Source organism: Sapajus apella, unplaced genomic scaffold (assembly GCF_009761245.1).
Source record: "Sapajus apella isolate SASKATOON/1434 unplaced genomic scaffold, GSC_monkey_1.0 scaffold79, whole genome shotgun sequence".
Taxonomy (NCBI): Eukaryota; Metazoa; Chordata; class Mammalia; order Primates; family Cebidae; genus Sapajus; species Sapajus apella.
In genome coordinates, this window is record NW_022437019.1 from 8,815,757 (window position 1) to 8,836,326 (window position 20,570).

General features: G+C 35.8%; 1 protein-coding gene across 5 annotated transcripts in view; it reads left to right on the forward strand.

Annotated features, from left to right (window-relative positions):
* The window catches only part of GABRB2 (gamma-aminobutyric acid type A receptor subunit beta2), a 267,646-nt gene that overhangs the window by 3,703 nt on the left and 243,373 nt on the right, over positions 1–20,570 (forward strand). For all 5 annotated transcript variants that reach the window (XM_032252724.1, XM_032252728.1, XM_032252723.1 and 2 more), the window contains one exon: positions 312–379. In XM_032252724.1, the coding sequence (XP_032108615.1) occupies positions 312–379 (68 nt within the window). The remainder of the gene's footprint in view (positions 1–311; positions 380–20,570) is intronic.

Here is a 20,570-nt window from a genome sequence, read left to right on the forward strand (position 1 = left end):
AAAATCCCTCAGGCTAGAAGTATTCTTGTGCTTCTGTGAGTTGTGTGCATTCACTTGCTGAGACATATGCACATGTAGACTGAGCTGGAATCCCTTGTTCACAGCATATATGTGTGCGTATTCAATACAGCATTTCTCGGAGGAGTGAGTGCCTGGCTAGTCTTTTTAAACAAAAAAAGCAGAGCGTTGAGGAATTTGAGAGTGAGTAGTGAGGAGGGGTTTTGGGTAGAGTGTCTCGTGCCCAGAGATAACTCTTGCTGAGAATGAATGAAGTTCAAAGAAATCACGTGGCTGGCTATCTTGCTTTGCAGGTCCCCCTGTGGCAGTGGGAATGAACATTGACATTGCCAGCATCGATATGGTTTCTGAAGTCAATATGGTGAGTGCTGAGGTTTTTGACTACATCTTTGCAGACCTTCGTTTGGGGACAGGAAGGTGAAATGAGCCAGCTGTTGGGGGTAGGAGTGTGCCTGAGTATGTGGATGAGGTGGGGGAGAGGGCATGGAATTTCATACCGGAATCCACTGTGTTTGAGGCTAGAGAGCTGGCTCTTTCTGGTCCCTAAAGATGTTTTCAACGTGGTTCTGATACTTGGGACTTGGAGTAAAATGCATCACACATTCATGTGTAAAACACAGCCACGTGCAGGAGACCCCCTACAGAAGCCTCATCTCCTAAGGCTCAATGAGAAACACAGTTCATCAAGTGATTTTCTGGATTTGGGGTGGGGTCATGGGAAGAAAAGAAAGTTTGATTTGACATTTAATGGAGAATATAGTCTACAAACGAAACTGTAATAAAGGCCCTGAAATACTGATGCCCACTTGTTGCTTTCCAAGATCACTGTTTACAGCTAACGGCAAGCCCCCTCCCCTGTTCCTGCCCCAACTCCATTGATTGCTGCTTCCTTTAACCCCTCCTGCCCACCAAAATAAAAATTGGCCACCCTATTTCTAAAAGGTAGGCTCAGACCCATGTGTCATCTCTGTTCACTTCAGCAATTCATTCACATGTCCTAAGCTTGTACGGTTAATTGACAGCAGTACTCCTTGGTGGCTACCTCCCTGGACTTGGGGCAAGGCTAAGAGGAAAAAGCGTATGTTCCCAGCTAGGAAACACGTGTTGGGGGGTTTGCTTCATGCAGGAGCTCCCCCTACTGCCCATATTGGAATACTGCAGACATGCAAGACAATGACAAGTGTCCCAGACGCCCCCACGTACTTGGGGGCATTCCTCCAGTGACTTTTCTACTCTGTGTTTTAAAGATCCTGTGCTTTGGAGAAGTCCCTCTAGATAGGCCACATTGTAATGTAAAATTCCAGTGTTACTTTTAATCCTTATAGCCCACAACACATTTCAGAAGGCTGTATTTTGGCATAGTTCTGTCTAGAAATTGGATGCATTATTTTAAAAGGGGGTATAGTGTATAAGCTTTTATGCAAAGCATTTCTAAGCCAGCCCTCAGGACTTGTCAATTAGTTCTCAACATTATACAAATTTCCGTATTCCCAGAATTCAAGGAAGAAGAAGCTCAGTAACCAGCACAGTCCTTATACACTGTCCAAAGAGATAATCCTGAGATTTCACAAGATTCTGAAGCAAATGAATACTATCCTTATACCTTATGAATATGCAAGGGAATTCAGCTATTTCTAAAATGTTTTAATGACATGAATCTTCTCATATTCTAATTTGGGGAAATTTTTATCACATGCAATATAAATGCAGACTAAATACAATATTGGATGTTTCATAACCATAGATTTCCCTCACATTATGAAAATCTGTGTGGTTAGAGAATGTTTCTTGGGGTAGTACTTAATTTATCAGATATACAAATGTTCACTTTTGGTGAATTTGAAAGGCCTTTCCTCAACTTATATTTTGAGCTTCAGCATAAAAATAAAAGTCCTAATGTGGGTACCTTCCTACATCTCAGGAATTTGAATCAACATTGTACTGTTTAAAACACAGTAATGTAGAAATCAGGTGTGATTCTGTGCATTCTACACGTGATTGATTCAGACTCCTCTCTTTGGCATTTTGCTTTTTTTATGCTCTTCTCTCAGTCCCAAGTCTTATTTTACCACCACCTCCCTCTTTAGAGCATCACAAAATGAGATTTTGTGAAACATTTCAAGAAAAATTTAGAACCCAAAGAGATAATCACGAGATGACTAGAGGTTGCTGTAATAGGTTAGCTAATAACTTAGAGGCATTATATCCTAACATTGTTTAGAGTGATAGAATTTTTATTTTTCTTTCCTTTAAGATCTATTCATTTTTTTTTTTTTTGCTTGCATGCAACATTTGGAGAGATATCTGAGGTGGACACAATGCCAGGACCTGCTAGTCAAAATATAGATCCAGCTAAGGCAAGGTGTCATCACTTAAAGCTATTTACTGTTGCTGAAAAAACATGAGATGTTGAAAGTGCAAAAATGAATGTCAGGTTGTAAATAGGACAGCATTGCAACATTAATGATTAGTACCAAGTGTTGAAAATTCCAAGCCAGATTCCTTATTAGCCTTATGCTAACACTGATATATTTGTCCAGCTAGATTGAGACTTGCTGAAAAGTTAACGTTTATTTTAGCTAGCAATCTTAGTAACCTAAAATTAATCTTCAAAGAAAATTTTTGTGATGTTTGTTGTTATTTTTAAAAGATGATTATTTGTGTTGAAGCAACAGACAGGATATTCTATCACTGGTATCTAAATAACAGTATGGTATGTTGTCCCCTGTATGTAGGTCTAAGTGTTAGGGCCTTTTGATTTGCTTCAGGTCTGAAAGAATAGTTGATTGATTATTTAAATGAAACTTCAAAACTGATTAACAGACACATTTCTCCCTCATTATCCTTTCTGGACTGCAATGTCTGCTAATTGTAACTTTCTCTTATTATAGCATGTCTTCCTTTGGAGAATGGTAGAGAACCATTGACTCATTTGTACTTACAAATAAATGTCCATGTCAGTGTGATGCTCCTTGGAAATCACAATGACAGAAAGACTCTGAAGTGAATCAGGAGTCTCAGATGCGAGTTCTTCTGCTGCTTAGTCATCCAGAAAATATTCCACAGATAGACTGGGCTCACTTTACTCATTTATTAAAGGTGAGTAATAGCCCCATTTTACCTATGGGGGTATTACTCACCTTTAATAAATTTACATTTTATCACTTTACCTATGGAATACCATAATATAGATATACCTTGTTTTATTCTATTTTGCTTTATTGTGCCTTGCAAACATTGCATTTTTACAAATTGGAGGTTTGTGGCAACTTTGAAATGAGCAAGTCTATAAGGAGCCTGTTTCTCCGGTAGCACATGTTCACTTTGTGTCTCTGTGTCACGTTTTGGTAATTCTCACAATATTTCAAATTGTTTCATTATTATTATATCTGTCATGGTGACAGTGATCAGTGATCTCTGATATTACTATTGCAATTGTTTGGGGCCACCATGAACTGCACCCATGTAAGACAGCAAACTTAATGGATAAAGGCTGTGTGTGTTCTGACAGTTCCACCAATGTCTGTCTGTCTCCCTCTCTGTGAGCCTCCCTATTCCCCAAGACACAGCAATATGGAAATTGGGACAATTAATAGCCCTACAATGAGAGTTGCACATCTCTCACTTTAAATCAAAAGCTAGAAATGATTATGATCGGTGAGAAAAGTGTGTCAAAAGCTGAGACAGGCAGATAGCTAGGTCTCTTGCCCCAAACAGTTAGCCAAGTTGTGAATGCAAAGGAGAAGCCATGAAGGAAATTAAAAGTGGTAGTCCAGTGAACACATGAAAGATAAGAAAATGGGGCTGGCCATGGTGGGGCACGCCTATAATCACAGTACTTTGGGAGGCCAAGGTGGGTGGATCACAAGGTCAAGAGATGGAGACCATCCTGGCCAACATGGCAAAACCCCATCTCTACTAAAAATACAAAAATTAGCTGGGTATGGTGGTGTACACCTGTAGGCCCAACTATTTGGAAGGCTGAGGCAAAAGAATTGTTTGAACCTGGGAAGTGGAGGTTGCAGTGAGCCAAGATCGCGCCATTGCACTCCAGCCTGGCGACACAGTGACTCTATTCAAAAAAAAAAAAAAAAAGGATAATAGAACAGGCTTATTGATGACATGGAGAAAGTTTTAGTGTTCTTGATAGAAGATCAAATTAGTCACAACATTCAACATTCCCTTAAAGACAAAGCCAGAATACCAGAACAAGGCCCTAACTGTATTCGATTCTATGAAGGCTTGGGATATGCAGAAGAAAAGGTGAAAGCTAGCAGAGGCTGCTCTAGGAGGTTTATGGAAACAAGCTGTCTCCATAACATAAAGCTGCAAGGTGTAATAGCAAATGCTGACAGAGAAGCTGCAGCAATTTATGCAGAAGATCTGAGGTAATGGATGAAGATGGCTGGCTATTCTGCACAACAGACTTTTTTAGATAAAAGAGTCTTCTATCAGAAGAAGATGACCTCTAAGACTGTTATAGCTAAGGAGGAGAAGTTAATGCCTGGCTTCAAAGCTTCAAGACAGAGGTTGACTTCTGTTAGGTGTTAATGCAGCTGGTTACCTTTAGTTAAAGCCACTGTTCACTGACCATTTCCCAAATTAAGAACCATGCTAAATCTACTCTGCCTGTGCTCTAGAAATGGAATAACACAGCCCAGATGACAGCATATCTGTTTACAGCATGATTTATTGAACATTTTAAGCCCACTGTTGAGACTTACTGCTCAGAAAAAAAAAAAAAAAAAAACTTTCTTAATGAGTTACTGCTCAGCCAGTTGCAATGGCTGGCTTCTGTAATTCCAGCGAAAAAGGCTGGCAAATCCCTTGAGCCCGGGAGTTCAAGACCAACCTGGCCAACATGGCGAAACCTTGTCTCTACAAAAATACAAAAATTAGCTGGGTGTGGTGGCGTGTGCCTGTAGTCCCAGCTACTCAGGAGGCTGAGGTGGAGGGTCACTTGAGCCTGGGAGGCAAAGGTTACAGTGAGCCAAGATTGCACCACTGCACTCCAACCTGGGTGACAGAGCAAGAACTTGTCTCAAAAAAAAAAAAAGATTAAAATTAGAAATCAAACAACAACAACAACAACAAAATAATATCTGCTCATTGACAATGCACCTGTTCACACAAGAGCTCTGATGGAGATGTACAAAGAGATTAATGTGGTTTTCATGCTTGCTAACACAACATCCATTCTGTAGCCCATAAATCAAGGAGTAATTTTGACTTTCAAGTCTTACTTAAGAAGTACATCTTGTAAGGTTCTACCTGCCATAGACAGTGATTCCTCCGATGAGTCTGGGTGAAATATGGAAAACCTTCTGGAAAGGATTCACCATTCTACATGCGATTAAGAACACTCATGATTCATGACAGGAGGTTCAAATAGCAACATTAACAGGAGTTTGGAAGAAATTGATTCCAACTCTCATGAATGACTTTGAGGTGTTCAAGACTTGACTGGAGGAAGTCACTGCAGATGTGGTGGAAATAACAAGAGAACTAGAATTAGAAGTGGAGCCTGAAGATGTGATTGAATTGCTGCAATCTCATGATCAAACTTCAATGCACAAGTTGCTTCTTATGGATGGCAAAGAATGTGGTTTCTTTCCTTTTTTTTTTTTCTATTCACCTGGGTGCAGGTGGGCTAATGCCGAAAAGGGCGTTAGCCAGAATATGGTTTCTTGAGATGGAATCTACTTTTGGTGAAGATGCTGTGAACATTGTTGAAGCGACAACAAAGGGTTTAGAATATTACATAAACTCAGTTGATAAAGCAGCAGCAGGATCAACTTCAATTTTGAAATAAATTTCTGCTGTGGGTAAAATGCTACCAGACAGGATAGCATGCCACAGAGAAATCTTTTGTGAAAAGAAGAGTCCATTGACATAGCAAACTTCATTGTCGTATCATTTTAAGAAATTATCTCAGCCACCCCAGCATTTAGCAGCCACAACCCTGCTCAGTCAGCAGCCATCTACATGGAACCAAGACATTCTACTACCAGAAAGATTACTACTTCGTGAAGGCCCGGATGATTGTTAGTATTTTCTAGCAATAATGTTTTTAAAATTAAGGTATGTATATTTTAACATGATGCTATTTCATACTTACTAGATACAGTACAGTGTAAACATAATTTTTTTATGTACTGAGAAACCAAAAAACATGTGTGACTCACATTTTTGAGATGTTCACTTTATTGTGGTGGTCTGGAACTGATCCAGCAATATCTTTCTGAGATACACCCTCATGTAAGTTTATTGGTAGTCTATGAACATGCTTAATGAAGACAACTCAAGAGACCCAGTGTCCGCTCCAGCTACTGTCTTAAGTGTGCTTGAGTTGGCAATATAATTTACTAAGTCTCACTTTTACTATGTTTTAAGTGAGAAGGGACATATTAACTTGGCTTCTAATCAAAATTACATGTTTCTCTTACTTGGTTAGTTATAGTAGCTCTATTGGCTAAAAAGAAGTTCCAGGAAATCTTGAAAATCTAGAAAATTGTGAAAAAAATGTAGAACTCCTAAATGGCATGCAGTTGTGGGTTCTTACGGACGCTAGTGGTGGTGTTGGAACCATGTGACTTAGGTAACTGTCAGCTCAATAAATCTTTGGAAGAATGTGGTCTCAATTAGAATGCTCCTGAGAAGAAAGCTTGGCCTTGGAATGAAATATTTTTAGATGTCTTGGTTAAATTGGCAGGAATCTTTTTGTTAAGATTCTTTGATGAAAAGTGCATTTTAAGATTCAAATTTGGCTGTGAGGATTATGGACTGAAATAGCTTCCTCTTCATTTAAAGCAGATTCTTCTCCATCTTAAAACAACACATTTGCCAACCAAAGAGTGAAGCAATATTTCACTTTTGAGGAAAGAGTTCTAGTAAACACATACACAAATTACCTTTTTATGGAGTGGCAAATGGAGAAACGTACTGCTGTTTTTTAAACAGATGTTTTCTTGCATCACCAGCTGCACAGTTTAAAATTTCATTCAACAAATACTTATTTAGCAGCTACTATGATCCAGGCATGTGTTAGGCCTGTGGACACAGCAGTGAACAAGACCAACCCCTCTTCTGATCACATGAAACATGTTAACTAGGTGTTTACTTTTTTTTTCTTTTGAGACAATTTTCTCGCTTTGTCGCCCAGGCTAAAGTGCAGTGGTGCAATCGTGGCTCACTGAAACCTCCACCTCTTGGGCTCAAACAGTCTTTTCATCTCAGTGCCCTGAGTAGCTGGGACTGCAGGCATGCACCACCATGCTTAGCTAATTTTTGTATTTTTAGTAGAGATGGGGTTTCACCACATTGCCCAGCCTAGTGTCAAACTCCTAAGCTCAAGTGATCTGCCCCACTTGGCCTCCCAAAGTGTTGGGATTACAGGCTTGAAGGAGTGAGCCACCACTGCCCAGGTAGGTGTTTACTATTCTTATAGTCACATCAGATTCTTCCTGTATTTATGCCTAGCTTACATGTTATCTTTTCTGAGAAACCTTTTCCGAGCAGCCAAGTTACTGCCACGTGGTTTGTATTCCTGTAAGTTCCCTTGTCACTTGTTGATTTTGTCATTTGTCTGGTATTTGGTACTTCTAGTGGTTTATATTTTACATATTTATTCTGTCTCCCTCCATCATGTTTATAAATTACATCGCAACCAGGTTATGGTGTGGTTTTGCTTTATATACAAATGGTTGTTTGGATATTTGAACCCTAGTGAATGCACAAGTATTGAGTGAAGAATTCACCTTTATAGCAGTAATTTATTATTGTTTGCTACACACTGTACTATTTATGTGGGGAAATGGAGCATAGACTCATAGCCCACAAAGTCAGGTATTCACCACTTGGAAAAACAAATACAGAAAGAATCACGATGTGAGGTCGTAAGTGCTTTGAAAGAGGAAATACACAGAGTATTATGGGAATATACTAATGTATTATGCAGAAGTGAGTGAGGTGAAGAGGGGAGTTAGAAGTGCATGAATAGATGTTCCAAGCAGAAAAAATAGCATAGAGGAGGGTGCAACACAAGATAAATCAATGGTATTAGGGATTTGTAAGTCATTTTAAAACGCTGAAGTGGGAGTGAGGAAGGGATAGAGTTGATTTTGAAGCCATAGGTGGGGATTGAATGATTAAGACCATTTTTGTGTCTTGCTTATTAATTTAATATTTGTCCCAAAGGCTGTAGGGGCTGATGAAATGATGTCAGTAGAATTACATGAACAGATTCACACCTCTGGAAGATAGTTCTAAAGTGTAGAGAGTGGATTGTAGTGGAGCAAAACTTAAAGTTGGAAGAAGAGACGAAAATCTACAGCAAATTTTGATGTAGATTTGATGAACTAAGACAGGAAGAATTGATGAACTAAGACAGGAATGCAAAAAAAAAAAAAAAAGAAGAAGATATAAAATCATTGTGCTTATACAGTGAGAATGGCAAGACTTGGTGAATCCCAAGTTTCTGATAGTGTCCTTTACTGATACAGGGAAGACAGGAAGGGCAGTGGAGGTCAAGAGGATGAGGCATGTGGACAGATAGTAACTTTACTTTGGGAAATGTTGATTATTTTCTGTACACATGGGATCTCCAAATGGATTCAACCAGCAGGTGACTGGAAAATATAGGTGTACAGCTTAAACAATCCTCTCACCTCAGTCTCCCAAGAAGCTGGGACTACAGGCACATGCCATCATGCCCAACTAATTTTTGTATTTTTAGTAGAGTTTTACCATGTTGCCCAGGCTGCTCTTAAACTCCTGAGCTCAAGCGATCTGCCCCCCTGGGCCTCCCAAAATGCTGGGATTACTTATAGACATATAGTCTTATAGAGAGACGAACTGAGCATTGTCAGCATATAAGTAGTGCTTCTAACTACCTGAACAGATAAAATTCAAAAGGCAAAATGTGAAGACAGCTAAAAATGGAAATCTGGTGAGCCCTGTATTTTAGATAGAGGAAGACAGAAAAGGAGCTCACAGAAGAGATTAATAAGTAGCAGTCAGAGAGTTACTATGAGATGCTCCAGATAATCATGTCTTAAAACCTCAGAGTTTGAGAAGCAAATAGTCAGCTGTGTCAGATGCAACGGTAATCAGTTGAAACACACTGTGAAACTGTTCTCCCAGGTATAGTAACAAGAGTGCACTGGTAAAATGCAGCCAGAGTAGTTTCAGTGGTTGAAGACTAAACTTTTGAGAAGTTTGGTTCTGAAGGGATGTAGAGAGAGGGAAATTGCTTTTAAAGTCATATATAGCTGGGCACAGTGACTCACACCTGTAATCCCAGCATTTTGGGAGGATGAGGCAGGCAAATCACCTGAGGTTGGGAATTCAAGACCAGCCTGGCCAGCACTGCAAAATCCCATCTCTACTAAAGATAAAAAAAAAAAAAAATTAGCTGGGCATGGTAGTGTGTGCCTGTAATCCCAGCTACTCAGGAGGCTGAGGCAGGGAGAATTGCTTGAACCTGGGAGGCAGAGGTTGCAGCGAGCCAAGATCATGCACTGTACTCTAGACTGGGTGACAGCGTGAGATGCTATCTAAAAAAAAAAAAAAAAAAGAAAGAAGAAGAAAAAAAGTCCTGTATAGTTTGGTGGAGAAATAATCTTTAGAGAGTAGAAAGGAGTAGGTTGAAGATACAAAGTGAGTAACAGGACTGGAAACTAAAGGCTTGCCTGAAGACTTATATATTCTCTATGAACATACTAGACACACTTTGTATTAAAATTAAAGGAGGTTAAATTTGGCTGCTGTGAAAAATAGATAAGTGAGGTCACTCAGAAAGCATAAAGTAAATTAAAGGAAGTGTGAATACTCACTGACCACAGACAGCTTTAATTCCAAACAAGTTATGTCCAGGAGCTCTCCTACACAATTTTGGCAAACTGCTGTCTTGTCCTTCCTGTTTTCCTCCTTCCGTTTCTCCTCTAATCCCCTCCTGAACCTAGTTTTGTACAGCACTCAACGTTCTCCACAATCATTATACATGAATATAAGGAAATAATTATAGCTACTTGTCTTAGTCTATTTAGCGTTTGCTACGACGGAATACCTGAGACTGTATAGTCAATAAAGAAAAGAAGTTTGTTTCATTCACCATCTGGTGGCTGGAAATTTCGAGATTGGACATCTGCATCTGGCTACGTCCTCAGGCTGCTTCGACTAAAGGCAGAAGCAGAAAGGGAACTGGCTTCCCGTGCATAGACATCACCTGGCACAAGAGGAAGCCAGTAGGGGGAGGTCCCAGGCTCTTGTTAATAATTAGCTCTCAGTGAAACTAATAGAATGAGAATTTACTCCCCAGATAAGGCATGAATCTACTCATGAGGGCTCTGACCCCCTGACTCTAGCACCTCCCACCAGGCCCCATCTCCCACCAGAAACACATTGGGGATCAAAATTCATCATGGGATTTGGAGAGGACAAACATCCAAACCAGAGAGTTCTTAACTTGTGCAGGCATTGTGTCAATGCATATCATATTAACTAGTCCTCTTATAAAAACTGAGATAGCCAAAAAAGGGGAACTGAGGCCCAGAGAGGTTAAATGATGTGTTTAAGGTCACAGAGCTAGCAAATGACTGCCTTTATATCTCTCAATCTTAGCCATCTTGTTACATAGCATTTTAAAATGTAGCAAAGCCATATTTTTTTAATCATTTGCACTCCATGAGGATCTCTTGTTTTGTTATAGTTGGTTTTACTCTTATTTTTAAGGAGACATTTGGTGGATCAAATAAACTAATCCTTCCTGAAATATTACTGTTTCCCCTCTCTACTCCACCTTGAAAAAAAAATTAATTTAATTAACATAATTTTTTAAAGTTAGGTGCCTTATTCAGTGTGTTAAATATAATACACAGTGTGTTATATAAAATTCGCAGTGTGAATAGTATAACTCTCCTTGATAAACTTATATTTTATATTACATCTCTTGAGTACAATTTAAGTCAAGCAATAAAGGAAGATTTATATAAAACATTGAGGAGTTGAGGATGTTGATTGTGTCATAATTTCTTTCATTGTTAATGGATACCATTTTTTAACTTGTCTAATAACTTTCCTATCGCTTCAGCAAAATTTGTCAGGTAACCATTAACGTCAAAAATGTATGGTAAATAATTATCAGGAAATGTCGCCTGGTATTTGTTCAAGAAATGTAAGCTCTCTCAGTAGTTTTAGGCTACGTGTGGGTACTATATGAAAATTCTACATCTTTTTCTTTTTTTATTATCAAGACCTAATTTTCAGTTAAATTTTCAATAATGAGAATGCATTTTCATGCTTACTGAGAAATTGCTCCTGCATATAATGTAGTTTAGTATTTTTCCTTTCTGAGGATTTTTTCTTCTTTTTTCCAGCCTTTCCTCGCTCTATCCCACATAATATAAATCCAGTTCATCTAAAGATTACATCTTTAGAATGCTTATTTCATCTATTTTTAGACAATGCCCACTTGGCCAGGCGAGGTGGCTCATGCCTGTAATCCAAGTACTTTGGAGGCCAAGGTGGGCAGATCACCTGAGGTAGGGAGTTCAAGACCAGCCTGACCAACATGGTGAAACCCCGTCTGTGAGTTTTAAAAGACACAAATGAAAGATTTATATATTGCTTCCATTTGTGTATTTTATTTGTAAAACGTATATTTTATTACACAAGGAGATAAATGGATTTATAATATCTTGTCATGATTTATGTAGAAAAATATAGGGGGTATGTTTAGCCCATTGGCTCTTGCTGGTGTTCTTTCTGTTCACATTCTGTTGGCATTCCTATTGCCAAGTTTCATTTTCTTGCTATACAATTTGGCATCTACTGCCTATTCACCTGTCAAGAGGTCTTAACTTAGAAGTAATTGTCTGGGCAATTGAAGATGAAATGAATTCTCTCCTAACACAAAGGCAACCATTAAACTAATGAAGTTTTTAAGGTGAATCGGTACATATCTGAGAAAAGCAATACATGAGTAAGCCACAGAGAAAGAAAGGAGTTGTCCAGGTGCACAAATGTATGGACATTGTTTGCACACATCCCCAGTACTTCTCACATGCCTGTCAATTGGTAGATGCCCAAGAAATACGGAATGAATTTGTCGGAGGAGTAGTTGAAGGACTGTCATATCAAGCAACCAGGAAATATTCATCAACTGCTAACTTATTTGGTTCTACACCAATTAAGCTGTGTAGAAGAAAGATATGAGATAGTTCTTACACACAAGTTATGGCTTTCTCTGGAATCCAGAAGGAATCATCTTAATTGCCCGATGGGGGAAGTGAAGAGTTGATGCAGAGAAGAATGTCTCAGACAGTGGGACAGGAGATGGGTGTATCCCTCAGGTAGAGGACTCAAAACAAAATGTTGAGAATACATTTTTACAGTAATCAAACTTTTCTTTGCAATAATCATCTGAGTCTAGTGTGAATACTCATATTTTCTGGGCCTACGCCAGAATCCGATTCAGTAGATCCTAGATAGAGTTCAGGTACCATCTGGGAGGGTCACTGTTTTAGGAAAACTAGCGTTATAGTGAAATTGGAAGCTAACATTATTACTTATAAAGTAACTGAACAGCAACTAACCAGTTCTAGTTGTAATACAGGCATTTGTGTCAATAATCAAAGTGGACTGACACAGTGAGTGGGTAATATGGACAAACATATATGCACACAAATATGATACACATATACATAGATATATACATACATATGAATGCTTATTTATCTAGGGTGTGTTACATACAAGTTTGTGATAATTGAAACAAAAGTGTGAAAAATAATTCAAAATTTTGACCACCCAAATATCCATCCCTGTGTGTGTCTCTAGTAATAGCTCATGGCTGTTGAGCTCTTACCATGTGCTAAGAACCCTGTGTGAAGATGTATATTAAGTTTTAGGAAACTTAAACCTCACATTAAGTTCATAACTTAAGGACTATTACTGTGCTCATTTTAAACATGAGCAAAATAAACTCTGAGTAGTGAACTTGTCCAAAGTCACATACTGGTAAACAGCATTGTTGAGTATGGAGCCTCAATAAATAAATACTTATCAAACATATCCAAAATTGAAATTTAAAGAGGATCTGACAAAATATAAGCAACTTATAATATTTTCATCTTATATTCACTTTGACACCAGTTTCAAGTTTTTTTTTAAATTTCTTATGAAAATAAGAAGATAGTAAATAATAATGGAAGATTATAGTTGGTTTTGTTCTGCATATTAGTCTGCTACTGGGATATATTGGATCATAGGTTTGCAATATGGATCATTCAAAAGTGATTACTCTTTTCTATGAATACAGTCACATTTATTCCTACCTTGCAACCTCTAGAGTCTAAACCTCTTTACAGTCTAAAGTATTAACATAGAAAAAATAATGTTTTGGAGAGTGTGCTTTCCATCCCTCTCAAGAGGGAGGGAGTGTTTTGAAAAAAGTATTGAATTTTCTTGTTTCTTTGAACTACAAGTTAACTGGATTGACACAGAGCTCAGTAATTGAACAGCTGGCTTTTAAACAAGTATACAAAGATAATCTTTTAAAAATTGTCAGGTTTCCGTGGGAGTATAGAATTTCATCAACTGTAGATTTTTCCAGAAATAACTTTAACATTAATCATGAATGAAATGATTTGTGGATTATTTTAAAGAATACCATAAACTAAGAAGCAGAGATTTTAAAAGAGTTCTAAATATGAGTGAGCAGCTGCCAATTATTAGGTTGTAAAATTGAATTACCATTTCTGTGTGTCTTTCATTGTTCAAGCCAGCATACTCCAAAAAATAACATTTAGATACTTTTGATTATTATTTTCCTTGACATACAGACAAACTTCAGGACTTATTCTATAAATTCATATTTCTGTTTCTTTTGCCAAATGAGTATTTGAGTTAAAAGACTGAAGATCTCTTGAAATGTTATTTGATCAGTTGGGTGCATCATTCCTCTTTCAAGCTCCATTAAGCCAGTGTGCTTTTGATATGGGTGGGGCTGATCTGGGAGGCTGTGCACATTTGTGTCTGGTGTATGCCTAGGGAGAATGCTCACAAGTGTTTTCTTGAGTCCTGTTAGTATGCCTGTGTAGCAAACCATTGTTTTTTAACAGAATTTACTGAAAAATGTCACCTTAGTTATTTTAAAAGTCCTAATATTTTAAGTCCTTGCCACATTTACAGAGGAAAAAGCTGTAGAATTATAGACCACAAGAAAAAACAAAGAATTTCTTTATATTTCCTTCAGGTTTGGGGGGATGCTTTATCTTAGACTGTAATTTTGAGGCAAATTTCTCTTCTTTAAGAAATAGGAAGAGAAATTTTTCCAATTGCTTTGTAACACTACAGAGTAAGATTTTCTGGCAAATATATCCCTCTGGTTATTTAGAAAGATTAACTATGGTTTTAATATCATAATCATACATTTCCTAAGAGACCATAAACCTCTTCCTGTCTATTTAATGGGCCAACTTGAGAATCATGTTTTAAAATGGCTTTATCCTGTTATTTGACCACCAGCTCTGATCATTATCACTAGGTAGCCCAGTTAGGTAGTAATTTGTCATTTAATGGGACATCTTTAATTAGGCTGCTTCAGTCAAATATAGCATTTAGGAAAATGTTATAAATATGTCCAGGTGTAAACATTCCCAGATTTGAAGAAGATACCTCTTCATTTTTCACATTCTCATTTTAAAAAATTGCCACAATGCTGGAGCTCTGGGTTTTCTGTTTTGTTGTTGTTTCAGTGCATAGTGCACTCGCGCTGAGACCCAAACCCAGTGAAATCAAACGCTACTTATGCTGTTGAACTTTAAAGAGATACAGAGACAGAGACACCCAGAGAGGGAGATGGAAAGAGGGAAAGACGTATTTGCTTACTATCCTTGAGGAATGTGTTTGAGAAATAGCAGAAGGCCTATTTTACATTGTAGCTGTGTTTTGTTTTGTATAAAAGAATATTAAAAGTATGTAGTAAAGGCTTACCATGTTAGAATGTGTGTATAATCAGGAATTGCTGTTTGGAATTTAAATAATATGGAATTAAAAATATCAGAGTACATGTAAATTCTCTCTATTATTTTAACCATTTAATAGTTTAGAAACACAAATTTTAATGTCGAAGGGTAAATTGAAAATGAGATTTGAAAAAACTGCATTATAACTTTGACGTACAATTGGGATATATTTGATTATTATTAGTAACATTACTAAAAATTTTTCCCATTTACTGAGAAACTTCGATGAAATGAAATGTAATTTTAAAATAATTTCCTATTTCATTCTCAAAAGCTATGAAATAAGTATTATCACATTTTACAAATGGGGAATGGAAGGTTAGATTTTTGTGAAGCTAGAACCTATGAGAACCAGATAATATAGACCTCTTATGCTACAGCCAGAAAGTGGTGGAGCCCAGTTTTTCCCCCATCTGGTTTATTTTGTGTTCTTCTGATGTTAAAGGAAGGAAAATTTGAAAAATCAAATGGAAGTACCTGCGTCATAGTCTCCCAGGTTGATTGTTAATAGTCAGCATGCCAGCTTCCTAAATGACTTTTGGGAAACCCACACAAATCAAACAAACAGAACTTTAATAATAAAATCTGTACTATTATAGAAGTACACAGTCTAAGTCATTTTGAAACTAATTCAGCTAGAAATTATCACTGTTTCAGCATCATTTAAATTTGTGTATACATTGAAAAATTATGATTTACTTTTTTCTTGGTTGTTGTAAATCATCATTCATTACTGGATAATCATTTCAATTCTTGCCCCAAAAATCTGTTCTGAAAAAGTGTATGCTAATCCTGAGAATTAAGAGCAAAATTATATTTTGATTAAATTTTATAAGAGATTTTCAGATGCAGAAAAATATCAGCCCTTCATGTCATACAAGTTATTTTAATGAGGTGGTATACCCATCTCAGAATACTTAGTAAACTGATGTTAAGCTTTGTGTGAAGTAACAATTGTGTTGTATTTCAAGATCAAGTCAAAGGACTTTAGTTTAAATATACATGTGTTTTTCAAGATTGGGAATAATCTGTTGTTCAAACAAAACATTTCTAATCAATTTTTTTCTGCTTTATTAAATATTCAACTGGATTAATGAAAACTAATAACAAAATCATTTTAGATGTACCATATGTATAATACTATCTATATGCATAATATTTAATAACCAAGTTCTGAATTTTTTGGAAAGCAAACAATCCTTAGATTAAAAGATACTATTAGAGATTTTGATAAATTATTTCTATAATTATTCTGAAAAGGTCAATATTTATATCAAAGACAAGAGACTTGGCAGTCCTGGCTTTGTCCTGGATTTGTCACTGATGATATTTAAAGCTGTACAAATTTATTAAATTTAGACAACTATTTCTGCATTTAGAAATTAAGGAAATCCAATAAAAGCTATTATGTTTACTTTGTAAAGCAGGTAAATTCCTTGTTATACAGTTTTCTTAATATTCTGGCCTATTTTTATCAGAATCATTTTTGTTACTTATTTATGTCCATTATAGAAAAAACAGTAAATATAATAAATGATAGTGAAAAGTGAAGATCTCAGTGTCGTCACTCAGATACACCTAATGTTAGCAAAATGATCACAAAATCTTCAGACTTCATAGGAATTCACATGCATGCACATGAAATAAGATAGTGTAATATATTGTGTATTCAAATATGATTTTTCCTCTTAATGTTTTGTGAACATCTTTTGATGCAATTTATAATTTTTATAACTGTTGCATAGAATTCTCTTGTGTGAATACATCATATTTATTAAATCAGTCCTCTGTTGATGAACATGAAGATTATTTGGAGATTTTTGGTATTGTGAACTAAGTTATATTAAACACTCCAGCCTATTCATATTTGATTTATTTGTAAAATTATTTTCTCTGGTAAATTCTTAGGAGTTGGGTTACTATACTGGACCCCAGAACACGTATATTTTAGGCACTGATACTTGTTACAGAGCCATGCTTCCTTAAAAACGTGCTAGTTTATATTTATACCACCTGTGTGTGAGAATTCCATTTGCACGCATACCTGTCAGTCCTGGGTATCTCTATCAGTACATATGTTCCTTTCATCCTTGCTAATCTGACAAGTAAAATAATTTATTTCCATGATTAACTAAATTTAATTGCCAGTTAACTATCTCAAACACTTTTTTGTGTTTATAGGCCACTTGTATTTCTTCTCCCTGAATTGCCTTTTTATGTCATTTATTACTTTATTTTCTATTGGAAAATTCATGTTTTCTTATCAGTTTGTTGTAAATTTTCACATAATAAGGCTATTGAGTCTATGTCACAGATTGCAGACATACTTCCTTGTATAATAACTTTATGAATAATATATTTCATTATCCAGAAGGTTTTTATTGTTCCACACCAAAATAGGTTAATTTCTTACTTTATGGTTTTTGATCCTGGTTTTCAGACTTTGAGAAGTTCACACCAATAATTAAAAAAAATAAATATTCAGATGTTATTCCAACATTTTATGAAAATTTTCACATAAAAATTGAGTTCATTTGAAATTTTGATAGGTAGGCAGGTAGGTAGAGTGATTGACAGATAGTTGTAATAATGCAATTTCATGAAATAATCTGTCCTTTTAGTACTAATTTGAAATGTTCTTTACCGCATGGGAAATTCTTCTTGTCCTTAGCTCTGTGTTTCTGCTCTGTAATTTGTTTCATTAATATTTCTCCATATTTTTGTGTCAGCATCATGTGGTTTTAATTACTCTGATGTTAAATGTAAGACAGATCTCTTATTACGTTTCTGCTTAGTTATATTTGACCATTACCAAATAGTTATGTTTCCATACAATCTTTAAATTTCGTAAAGTTTAAATTGCTACTACTATTTTTGTTGTAATTGCTTTAAAATTTATTGAGGAATATGGAAGGAAATTTACTCCTCAATAGGATTTGTTCTTTCTATTGAAGGACATGATATGTTTTCCCTTTTATACATATTCTGTTATGTTCTTCAGTGAAATTTTACAGTTTTTTTCATGTAGATGTTGCATATTTCTTATGAAAAGTATGCCCATAAGTCCTATATAACTCTTGTTAAATTTATACTTTAGTACTTTATAGTTTTTATGGTTCTTGTCAATGAGATTTTTATATTCAATGATTATTTTTGATACTGGGCCAAATGAACAAAGATTATATAACTATCTGAAGATGGTTGTCTTTTAATTTTATTGCTTAGGCTAGCATTTCCATTTCAATATATGCATGAGGTGCTTTGATATCTTATGGAAATAAAAAAACTTCTTTGAATGTAGTAAGCCAAATCATCATCACATTCTATATCTAAACTCTGTCGTCCCTTACTTGAAGTATAAATGATATCATTACAAATAATGAAGAGGAGATATTCCATAATGAGAGCATCTGCGCTCAAAATAAAACAGCTTAACTGACACACTATGTGTGAATATTTCCCCATACACCTGTTTCAGAGTGATAACTTGGCTCCATCCAATACCAAATCAGGACATGACTTGCACTCAGAGGCTTGATCACCTAAAGACTGAGGGTCACAAAAGCTCTCCCATTATGGTAGTCTAAGTTCACAATTGGTTTGACCATTTTAAACAATTGAATTGTCAGTTTGCTTTACTTTATTATCATGTTGATCCACTCAGCTAAGAATGGTTTGGTTGTGCATGAATTTCAAGATTTCTAGAGATTATCTCAAAATATGTTACCATCTTTTAGAATAGATATACCATATACATTTTAAAGGATTTAGAAACTCTTTCATTGAATTGTAATTTTTGCAATGGTTAGATCAAATGTAGCTTTGAGAAAAACACAGAAGCTCAGAAATTGTAGAAGAAAAGAATTATATAAACTAGCCTAGCCTTATCAATAGCATGTAATATTTGGTTGTCATACATGTAGACATCCTCATGTGTACCTCCACCTTTTTTCTGTTTAAATAAGAACTTATCACCTCCAGGTTGACTTATTTAATACTGGGAAACTTAAGTTAGATGCATTATCCCATTAATAGTCGAATGGGATATAAGGCAAAATAACAATGCCACTTTTGTCAGCTTGAAAGAACTATGTCCTTGGATAAGAATATGTGCTTCTTGTAATTCAATCTAGGCAAATTAAAACAAGGCTGGTATTCCATGCTATTCTGCATTATTTTACTAAATAAACATTTTAAAATACAAAATGAAATATCTATACTAGATGGCTGTTTTCATATTAAAATAGGTAATGCACTACATTTTTATAATTTCAGGCTTCTGATTTGATGTGTTAAGAAAAGTGTAGTACTTAGACGATTGTGTGTTGGTTCTGTATGTTTTCATAAAAAATAGATAAAATACTTTAATAAATAGAATGCTTACTAAATTACAATTAAAAGACAGTTTTTACTCTTAATGGTCTATAGATTCATTTTCCCATCTAAAAATTGTTAAATTTCATCTTCAAGGATATACATTAGAATATTTTACTTGTTAAACTGGAATTCAGAGAAACATGATCTTGATGATCATGTTTATCTCTGTTTAATTACTGTTGGCTGAAATATTATTGATGTTTTAGATTTGGGGTCAGCCAGATCTGAAAAGGTGCCTGTTTTGATGAACTAATTTCCATTGGAGCACACTTGTGACCATTAGGTTACACATTGTCTATGCCTGCTTTTGTACTCTCAAGACAGAATTGAGTAGCTAGAAGAGAGACTTCATGGCCTGCAAAGTGCAAAACACTTACTGCCCAGTTGGTAAAGAAAAATTATTTTTCTGTTTGAGAACACTAAATGCAACCTAAAATAGAAAGTGCTTTGTATATAAGCGAGAAATGAAAGCCATAGCCTATTACATTGGATATTATTATGGTTTTCATGCTTATATATTTGCTAACACTTTACTTGAATGAGTGATGGCTCAAATTAAATAAGAATTGTTTTGAAAGTGTGATTTTTCATAGCTAAATATAGTTTATGAAAAAATAATGTTATGAGAAGTATAAGAAGCAAAATATAAAAGTAGTAAAATTGAAAGAATTACAGAAAATGAGGCTCTCTGCTTCATATTAATTAGTCTGAGATTTGCATTAAAAATAGATCGTGTTGTATTCTATTCTATTAATATATTTTAACCACCTTTTTTAGTATTAGTAAAGATGCTCATCAGGACTGCAGTTAAAACTTGGCTTTCTTGATTTGATAGGCTAAATCATTTCATTGGTAACTTGCCTGCTTTTCTTACATCTGAGGTATATTTATTGTTTACTAACTGTTAAGTCACAACAATTGAATCTCACTGTATGTACAATCTGGTGCTCCTGCTCAGCTCTGCTCTTTGGTTTGGTTTTTATTCTTAGACATAATTTCAGTATACAAACTCCAGAAACTGATATTGTCTATCTATAGATGTCAAGTTGCATCTGTTGGCCAGCAAATCAGTATCATTGTTTAAAGAATTCTGCATATTTTTCTGTCACACTTCTACTGTAAAATGAGGAGAGTGACTAAACCTTATGT